Below are 10621 nucleotides of genomic sequence, written 5' to 3' on the forward strand. Positions count from 1 at the left end.
TTTAAAGCTGGAATTGGTTTAGAATCAATACCTTAAGTTGTTTTGGGCTTATAAAACCTGCTTTTAAAGTGGTAATGATTATAGTAAACCAACTTCAAGGTTAAAATCAAAATTTCAAGTTTTATTTATGTTGATGTAATTCTTGAAATTGTTGATATGGATTGTTCATGCTTATGAGCTTTGGCAGATCACAGGAATTATTTACAAAAGTGTTTGTTAGTTAATTCTTGATCTAAATGTATATTAATGGAGTCCATAATTTGTCTTTAAGTTATGGATTACTAAAAGTTTTTTTTTGTGACCTTGTTTTATGATTTATTTTAGATTAATGAAAAATATGTGTTAGCTGTTTTCAATCCAAATTAATCTAAAATTTATTCATAAAATTTGTTTTTGTAACTTGTACTCAAGTTATATGAAAAGTCACATTTATGAATCTTAAAACTCATAAAAATGCATTAGGTTACAAAAATGAAGAGTCATTTCTGATAAATAGTTTTTATGGCTCCATAACTTATCCTCAAGTTATGAATGTCCAAGAGTCTCTTCATTAAAAGTTTTTAAAACTTTAATTAAACTCATAAGTTATGAAAATCCAAGAGTTTTGAATAGTTTCAAAACTTGCCCTCAAGTTTGGGAATTTGTAAAGTTTTCCCATGAATTCTTTAGTTCCAAGTTAAGCCCTTAGAATTTTAAAAGTTAAAATTCAACCCTTATACTTCATAATATTATAAGTTAATAATAGTTATACATATGTATAAGAGCAAGTTGTCTTACCATTAGTAGGCCTCATTTACGAAGTCGGTATATAAGAGGGGGGGGGGGGTATAAGGTTACTGCCTATAAAATGGCAGTTTAATGGGTTTCCACTCTCACCACCGCTTCCTTGACTGGTGGAGGGTCGTTAGCCGAACGAGTAGGACAAGGACTATAATTCTCCCTTCATTAAAGTATTAATGATAAATACTAAGTAACTAAATTCTTATTAGTACCCAATCTTAGTTACATAGAAAAATGTGAATTTGGTGCTAACCCATGAAATTACACTTTGCACTTTGCTTAAGTCGGTTAGTGGAGCGTGTGTGGTTAACCGGTACACTAGCTTGATTTAACAAAGTATGCAAAGGGTAACTTAATATTTATCATAGTATCGGTGGAGCACGTGTGGTTAACCGACACACTAGCTTGATTTAACAAGGTTGGCAAAGGGTAACTTAATATTTATCATAGTATTAGTGGAGCGCGTGTGGTTAAGCGACACATCAATTTAGGGGTAAATATTAAGGGTACCAAGTAATTTGTATGGTTACTTCACACCTTGTTTTGTGATCCTCGGCATCCCAGTCACAAAACTTGAAGGGCACACTCGAGATTGAAACATGTCATTGAACAGTTCAATGAATCTCAAAAGATCTAGGAATTTCAAATCCAATTAAAAACCTAATAAATTATTTCGTTTTTCTTGGTGGAAATTGGTGAATCGTCATTCACCTACCTTCAAAATATTCTATAGCTTGGATTACGACATCCCTCTTCCAAGTTATAAAATATTGTGTTGGGTCCTAGCCTTTATATTTCATATCGGGTGTTATATTAAGGATTTTTAAATCAACTATCTTGAATATCTCCCAAAAGATGTCTAGCTCAGACATCTATGATCTTCCCAAATCTCTTGGAACTTCACTTTCTCCACCTCCATCGATTATTCTCCCTAACCCACAAGTTCAACGTCACTCAAGCCCTATTGGCAAGCAAGGTCTATGTATGATCACATCTTGGAGATGAAGTCACATATTGACAAACCGGGAGAGTTGGGTGTCAAAGTCTTAAGAAAGTTGGATGTTCAATCACTTTCTAAGTCACATAGCAAGTTACCTTTGGGACTACTATGAAATAGATTATGACATGACCCTTAATGATCTTATGTATTTGCTTGGTACTGCTGAATCAGCAATGATTTGGAGCTTTGGTAAAGCGAATTTGATTAGTAGATCAACTTTCCAAACCTTCAATGGACATTGACAATGGTTGCATTGGATACCTAGTAAAAGATTTCTCTTCCCAATGGAAAGGGATTGACCATAGTTAACTCGGTTGACCAAATGGTAAAGAGAAAGGCTAAGTCTGAGATTGTCCCATGTACGATTCCCAAAGGGTCCATATGGTTCTATTGCCAAAAGGAAAGGACATTGGTTGTGAAGCTGCCAAATTGACCTGAAAGATCATAAGGCTTGTAAAGTCAATAAGTTTGACTCTACTTTAGGTAAAGTCCTCTATCTAACTAGGGTAAGTTTCTATTATGAGATTTTGATTACATGATGTGACTAGGTCACATGTTGATGTTTTAAGAATCAAAGGAAAAGTGAAGGAAACTTAAAAAAAGAGTATGTTGAATCTGACCACGAAGATGGATTTCTATCGCTTGATTGAAGATCGGATTCTTGAGCTACTCTTAGGAGTTATGATAGATTGCCAGGAAACATATAATATCATAGTTTTCATTTAAACTTGCATTGTAAGGAAAAGTTTTTTTCCGCATTTTATAACTAAATGAAAGTTTGTTTTACTTTATTTTATATCTCCATGCAATGGCATTTATGAAAACTTGATGTTTGTATGTTTCTAGCAATATTGAAAAATATGAATTTAACTCTTTCATTTGTGGTAGTGTCTAAATTTACCAAATAAGGAAAGTTTCTCATCATCCAAGTTTTCAGTTGGATAGAAACTTGGAATCATACAAGTTGTACAGTATGATGAATGAGAACTTTCAGCTTTGGAAAATTAAGACTAGTTCCTTGTTCACATTTACATGTGAGTCAAGTGAAGTACTAAGGAATCGAGTACACATTCTTGTGCACTGATCAAGTCCACCACAAAAAATATACAAGACTATTCGTTATGTTTTACTAAAGTTTAGTAAATATGGTTACACTTACGAGTTTAAGTGCAATTCTGATACATTGAAAAAATTTCGATGTATGGCAGAACGAATGAGAAGAATCAAATTAGAAAAAAGTATAAAAGTTTCTCAAATATGAAAAGATGGGAGAGTACTTTAGTATCATGTTAATGATTAAGAGACCTAATCACAATTCATCCTCTAAGTGCATTCTGATAGCTAAGAAGAGGAGCTATGGATTGTTGAAGTGGTCAAATCAAGAAGATGATTCATACCTCGTTCCAAAAACAATTCTTAGAGTGTAGTTTCATTTCATGTGGTCATCTTCTCTTGATGTTAGCATAAAATAGCAATGTACTTTAAAAGTACATTGCTATAATCGACAAGAATGATTACTTTACCTGTTTTATATAAAAAAATATATGAAGAATTAAAATAAGCATCTATTTAATTTATAAAAAATTGTAATCAAGATGTTTATTAGATTCAAGATATGAATCTAAGTATAAAGAAAAATAGTACTCTTATGTCGTCTTTAGCTAACGTACAGGCTCAAGTGTTAATTACCTTACCTTGCGTTTTACTTGGAACAAATTGACAAACATAATTCCTGAAAATGGCAATCAATTCTGACGTTTTAAATACAAATACTACATATATTAAAAATAAAACTCCATTTTTGATAATTAGAAAAAAAGGAGCTAGGGTAAGAATGTTTACCTATAAGTGAGATTTGATGTGTGCTAACTAAAACAAATTGGAAAATACAATTCAAATCAAACACTTGGTTTCAGCATGGAGCATCCAATTTTAGTACAAAACTTGAGAAGTTGATCGTTGACAATTTAATATCGTTTGCAAGGAATTTGAAACAACTTTGGCATTTTAGTAAATCTAGATGAAAAAAACTTAAATCATTGAATGCATATTAACCATTGAAAAAAAAACATAACTGAATTCAAATAAACCCCAAATCTTAGGGTTTAGGAGAACAACACAGCCAAAAAGAGTAACATGGAGAGAAAAAGGGGATATCACTAAGGGAAGAGCAATAACAAAAGTTGAGATTTTGTAGTAAAGAGAGAAAGAGGGAGAGTGTGATTAATCTTACGTATTCTTGCATATGGAATGGTGAAATCGTTTGAAATCTTGAAAGCCTTCGGGTTGAGAGAGTGTGAGGGGTTTGAAATTAGAAATTCGTTTGGTGTTCTTCAAAGCTTTGGCAGCGTTCTATGTTCCAAAAGCAACCATCTTTGTCAAAAAAAAAATAAAAATGAAGAACTGCTTCTAGGGTTAAAAAAACTTAAGCGTGTAGGAAGAATATGATTTCAAAATTGAAATTAAATTTCTCATACTATTGTAAGCTAACTTTGAATCGGTATTTAGTTTCCAAACCGAAGAACACGAAATTGGATCATGATTTGAGGAATAAATGATGAGCAAATAGAATTTGGGGTATTAAAAGCTGAAGGGCATATTAGGTATTTTACTTTGAAATCTCTTTAGCTTAAGAAGATAGCCATGTAAGAATAAGGATTTTTTTTATTATTATAGGGGATGATATCACTATTAAAAAATATTTTACTACATTATAACTATTGTATTTACCTTTTAGATCCGTTTTTTTTGGCTAATTAACTGAAATGTGCATTAGGTCTCTCTGAAAGCTTCTTCAAAGAGGTGCAATCCAATTAATTACTCGTGCCTTTACGCCCATCAAATCAAACTTTTCACACATACTTTATATTTTTGTCGAATAGATATTCCAAAACATAACTATAAAGATAATTGTAACGCTATCAAGAATCAAGATGTGATAAAGAATCTTTTCACCTTTAATGTTGATTGCTTGCTTGCTTTCTTTTTCCTAAAAGAATTCTAGCAACTTCTACAACATCCATCCCACATGATCAGTTGACTTATTGGATCTAAAATACACGGTTTAGAATAATAAATTATAAATAAGTTTAAACTTAAACATTTAAAAAGAATTAGAGATGAACTATTTTCTCCCAAAATCATAAGTAACTCTATAAGTACTTTGAGTTATTCAAGTTTCGTTTCCTCTTATTTGTGTTCATACTATTTTCCGCATCATTCTCGTCCATATCCATTAATTACAAATATAATATTTGTTTAGTTTTCTTTGGGTGATGTTTGATTGAATATTATCCATAACGTGGCATGTCGTTTTAGTTTATCCATTGATTCGCTGGTCTGACAGAGTGGATCCAAATCACTTCTAAAGAATATTTAATTATTATCAAATATGGAAATGGTTTTTCTGTTAGAGTTATAGAAAGAAAATTATAGTAAAAGAATTAAAATTCATGAAACTTTGACATGCAAATTAAGTTTTTAAACAACTTAAAACTGAAAATTGCTTGCTTAGTTTGGAAACAGATAATACTATTTTTGTAATATTTATTTTTACCAAATATTGATTTTTATATAATACTACAAATACAGGTTATGTCCATAAAACAAAATTTCTTTATTCATATATTTCATGCACATTGGATAGTTTTACTAAAAAATATCTTTTTCAAAATATTATTATCATTCTGACAAAAATAATATTCATATTTATCAGGTAAATAACAATTGTTTATGTTTTCTGTATTATATATGCAAAACATTAAACATCATTTTACACATTTTAAAAAATGATGTTGTACATCTTTTTTACTGCAAACCCCAACTCATTATTATGAACTTATCGTATTCTTTTTGTTTGACAATCTTATATATCAATCTCTCAATGTCGTATCGTATTATTAAACTTTATTTTAATTATTAAACGCGAAGTAGACTTGTCAAAACTCAAAGCAAAACCAATGTCCAAAAGCCCACTATTTAATAAATAGTGGTTTTATTATCAGACCCGAATTTTAATAACAAAAATATGGGGAGACCTTTGTGACCGGTAAACCGGCAGTAGCAGGTAAAACACAAAAACAAAACTAGTATATAAGCAGCCACATTTGCATGCGATGTACATACCAGTTCAAACCTCACTCCTCCCTACTCCGCCTATCACCGCCGCCTAATCAATCCTAACTATGCCGATCCGAGCAGTCGCCGTGGGCCGACATGATGAGTTTAGGCACCCAGATACCATCAAGGCCGGGGTGGCCGAGTTTATCTCCACCCTTATCTTCGTCTTCGCAGGTTCAGGTTCCGGCATGGCTTTCAGCAAGCTAACCAGCGACGGCGCTGCCACCCCTACTGGCCTTGTGGCGGCTGCTATTGCCCATGCTTTTGCCTTGTTCGTGGCTGTCTCCGTCGGTGCAAATATCTCCGGTGGACATGTCAACCCCGCCGTCACCTTCGGTGCCTTTGTTGGCGGCAACATCACTTTGATCCGTGGTATTGTTTACGTGATTGCTCAGTTGCTTGGATCCACTGTCGCTTGCTTGCTACTCAAATTTGTTACCAATGACATGGTGAGGATTTCATATTGATTTTCTTTTTTATAAACACAATTAATTTAATCTCTGTATGTTTACATGAAAATGGATAGATAAGGGTTATATAATTAGTACAATCTAAGTAGTTTATATCAAAATAATTAGATTAAAATGTTAATAATAGCTTTATAATTATAATTTAAAATATATTAACTGATGTCAACCGATTCACTAATCCACTTAGGAGTTAAGTACTCTAAATGAATGAAGTTGTCTCTTTCATGTTTCAACTTTGTGGTATTCTCTTGTTTTAAAAGAAAATAATAATTATAAAACTAAAAAAATAAAACGAAAATCATTTAACTACATCTCTATATATATATTATATTAAACCACCATCAAAAGTTTGTTCAGTGGTGATCATTCAAAGTTTAAACATTTCAAATTCGAATCTCTCATACTTTAATCTTGACATAACGCCTCGTTCTACATAAACATGTATATGGCTATTAAAATAAATGTTACAAAATAGTAGTTAAAGAATAATTTGGAAATTAATTGTATGTTTTATACGCAACTTAAAATGGTAAATATCGATTTTTGCAGGCTGTGGGTGCATTTTCATTGTCTGCTGGAGTTGGAGTATCGAACGCTTTGGTCTTTGAAATTGTAATGACATTTGGGCTCGTGTACACAGTATACGCAACCGCAGTAGATCCCAAAAAGGGTGATTTGGGAACAATTGCACCAATTGCAATTGGTTTTATTGTTGGAGCAAATATCTTAGCGGGTGGGGCATTCACCGGAGCATCCATGAACCCGGCTGTGTCATTTGGGCCAGCTTTGGTGAGCTGGACATGGGCCAACCATTGGGTATATTGGGTTGGGCCTTTGGTTGGTGGTGGCATTGCTGGGCTTGTTTATGAATCCCTCTTCATCAACCAAACCCATGAACATTTGCCCACAAGTGCTTAAAGTTTATAAAAGCGAATTTCTCAAAGTTAAGAATGTATTTTTCAAAATTTGATTTTTTTTCGGTGGATTTCGTTTGTTTGTTTATGGTCTGTCGATATTGGAGTGTGAATTACCCGTTTTGTCCCTGATGTTGTAAAGATCAACGGGTTTGTATTCATTATTTGATGTTTAATTTCTATCTGTTTGTTTTATTTACTGTTTGGGTATATGAAAGATTGTTTCAGTATATTTATTCCCATTGCACTTTCATCAAGTGAAACTCACATTTTATTATATTTTCAAGATTTTGGGTGTTACAAATACAATAACATTCGTATAAACATAAATAAATAAGTAATTATTCAAAATTAGAAACTGCTCTTAGTTGCTTTCTCATGGACCAATCAACTGGATGTCTCTGTGACGATTTGGCTGCAATGGTCTTGAATTTTTTTGTGCATGCTGCAATTTATTCACCAGTATATAGTTATTAAAATTGTTAACATACCTAAAATTAAACACCAAAATCCATTTAATAATTATTTTATAAAAATTGCATGATAACTATAAAATTTCTCAATATAAAAAGAATCATTTTGTACTTACATCATGAACAGCATCACGTAACAATTTAACTTGATCAAGTGATACTGTCCTCACCTACACAACAAAATATCTAAATATTAACAAAATGTAATAATATCCTACCTTGAAATAAATGATACGTTTAGTTTCACGATCTATAAAATATTTAAAATACTCTTCGATAGCAAAAAGTAAATACATGCATAAAGTTAATGATTAAAAATATCTTTTCATTCGGAGACAAATTTATTCGGAATGTTACCAAATAGCCCCTACCTTTTTGCTGATGGTCCAAACGACACCTTCAGTACATGGAGGGACAGTGAGTGATCCAATATACTTGTAGTATCTTCTGCAACTCATTTGGATTTCTATAGGATCAATCACCCCCGGGTGTCTATGTTCTTTATCATCTTTCACCAATGATGTTATATTTGGAATCAACTGAAATTTAAATTGCTTACAAACTAATATATCTTTGTTTTTTGTTAAAAGTATCAACATGTTTTTACCTTGGTAAGAAAAGGGTTTGGTTTTCCAATCTTGTAGAGGACACCAATGACTGCAATCTTGTGTTTGGAAGTCGGGTCTGTGGTCTTATGAACCATGTGTAGTTCCAAAGAGTACCTGAAAAGTCAAAATTAGTTTCAATGAATTTGGTCAACATACTTAAAAGTCGACGACATTGATTTTGACTATTAAGAAAGTTAACATAAAGAGAGAATTTGACCTTCTACCATTGATGGTGTGCTCGGAAGGTGAGTGCCAATGGGCTTGTATTAGTGAGAAAACCGTCCCATTTATTTCTATCGAGCCAGCATTGCCCTCCCAATGAACCTACATTCAAATTATAAATCAAATGAAGCTAAATAAAAATTACTTACAAGTTAAAACTGTTTTTGTATTGTATATTTATAATGAAACTTTTCTTCATAAGTATTATAGGTTTATTGATGTGTGGGGTGTAAGGATTATTTTAGCACAACTCGATTAAAAAAACTCAAGAAATCAATTAATTTCACCAATACGTGTGTGCATGTCTTTTGTGTAACGGTCATATTTTAAACCTGTTACTAATATAATATAATAACTTATTAATTAGCTGATAGTCGTGACTCGTTAGGGGGTTGATACTTCTTGGATTTGTATATCGAATTTTATATGTCTCGGATAATAGGAATTCATCTCATGTTAATTTTTTAATGGTCACTTCTTTATCGTTAAACTAAAAAGTATACTGTATATAATTTTTATTGTGTACGTCTACCATATTACTTTTACATCATATTATATACCCATGTTACATTTTCAATAAAGAAGGTAAAGTCAACACATATAAATCACTAGAATTTATTTAATAAAATATAGGTGTATGGATATGTATGATGTGGGTGGGGGTGTATTGAGGGGGTAGATCTACATACATGTAGGGGTGCATCATGCATGGACGCCAGCAACTTGGTAATGGGTCCAAAAAAAAGATTTTATTTTATATACGGATATATTCTATATTATTTTAGTATATATATTATAGACCTTTCATTGAATGTTGTTCTAAATTAATGTATTATCAAGTAGATATGTAGATGTCTCACCGCTATATCGTGTCCACGATTAGCTATAATTGCGATGCATGGCTTGTAGCTCCTTGCCAACTTGTTAGATTTGTGAATGATATCAACTCTTTTGTTCGACAAGTCAATCGGAGACTGCATTTTACCATTGTTACAAGCATGCCATTCTTTGTGTAGCTCACCCCATTTTAATGGTCCTTTTCTGCTTCCTTTTATGTAGTCGAACTCTCTCTCATCCTCTACACACAAATTCAAACCATCAAAATTAGACAAGGATCAAAATGGCTCGAATTGTGTACTAAATGTAGAACAAAGCATGTTATGATAAAGTCAAGGTAACTGAATTAGTATGGAGGAGTGAACTAACCAACTTCTTGAGCATAGATCAGAATGGGATGCAAAATGATAAGTAAAAGTAGTAAAGACCAAATTCTGAAACCAATGTGCATTGTGTGGCTATTGAGGTAGAAGGCCAATGGATTTGATGGTGGTGATGTGGTGGTGGTGGTGGTGGCGGAAGAGGAGGAGGAGGAGACCTGAAAATTTAGCTAAGTGGTAGTTTAGTTAAGAAGATGTAGTTAAGTGGTGTACTTCTAAGGAAAGAATCATAAATACTCTTTCTTTTTCTTTTAAAATTGATGGAACGTACTACGCAAGTACTATTAGTGGTTGATGCAACCAAGGAAAGAATCATAAAATACCATTTTCTTTTTCTTTTAAATCTAGTAAGGTAATAAAATACGTTTAACTATTGATAGCTAAGAAGTAACATCTAATATATTTTTCAGAGACAAATTGGAAATATTGGTATAGAACGAAAACAAATGTGGAACATGTTTAGTTGAAAGCTGTTATTTGACAGTTGATAGTCGGTAGTTTTTTTTTTCCTTAGCAAATCTAATTGCTACTTCTTAAATTTTATATTTGTCATCCAGAGACCTTGAAAATATGTAAGTTAGACGTTGATAATTGGTAGTTGGAAAATGAAAGATACAACTTCTATTTGTATAAAAATATTCAATACAAGTAGTTTGAAGTTTTTTGAAATAATAAAATTAGATAAAAAAAACTTATAGATATAAGTTAAAACTAAAATACAATGATGATAAATTAATTTTTTTAAAACTATAATTATCAAAATTAAAAAACCATCCGCATTTTAATATCAAATGTACCGATTAAGTTTCTTAATTGGT

At 32.0% G+C, this 10621-nt stretch overlaps 2 protein-coding genes across 2 annotated transcripts; one reads left to right on the forward strand and one right to left on the reverse strand.

Moving 5' to 3' along the window:
* Window positions 1–5885: 5885 nt before the first annotated feature.
* Window positions 5886–7513, forward strand: LOC145034224 (aquaporin TIP1-1-like). The gene is made up of 2 exons (XM_078982599.1): window positions 5886–6348; window positions 6919–7513. Exons 1-2 carry the CDS (start codon window positions 5965–5967, stop codon window positions 7285–7287), a joined length of 753 nt encoding a protein of 250 aa, XP_078838725.1. The 5' UTR covers window positions 5886–5964; the 3' UTR covers window positions 7288–7513.
* Window positions 7514–7531: 18 nt separating this feature from the next.
* On the reverse strand, window positions 7532–10004 carry LOC145034215 (carbonic anhydrase Nec1-like). The gene is made up of 7 exons (XM_078982586.1): window positions 9793–10004; window positions 9447–9664; window positions 8582–8688; window positions 8364–8478; window positions 8128–8295; window positions 7873–7926; window positions 7532–7728 (listed from the first exon to the last, which is right to left on the reverse strand). The coding sequence occupies exons 1-7, from the start codon at window positions 9872–9874 to the stop codon at window positions 7660–7662; spliced, it is 813 nt and encodes a 270-aa protein (XP_078838712.1). The 5' UTR covers window positions 9875–10004; the 3' UTR covers window positions 7532–7659.
* Between the last annotated feature and the right edge of the window lie 617 nt (window positions 10005–10621).

The sequence above is a fragment of the Lactuca saligna genome, chromosome 1 (genome assembly GCF_052625555.1).
Source record: "Lactuca saligna cultivar CGN05327 chromosome 1, ASM5262555v1, whole genome shotgun sequence".
Taxonomy (NCBI): Eukaryota; Viridiplantae; Streptophyta; class Magnoliopsida; order Asterales; family Asteraceae; genus Lactuca; species Lactuca saligna.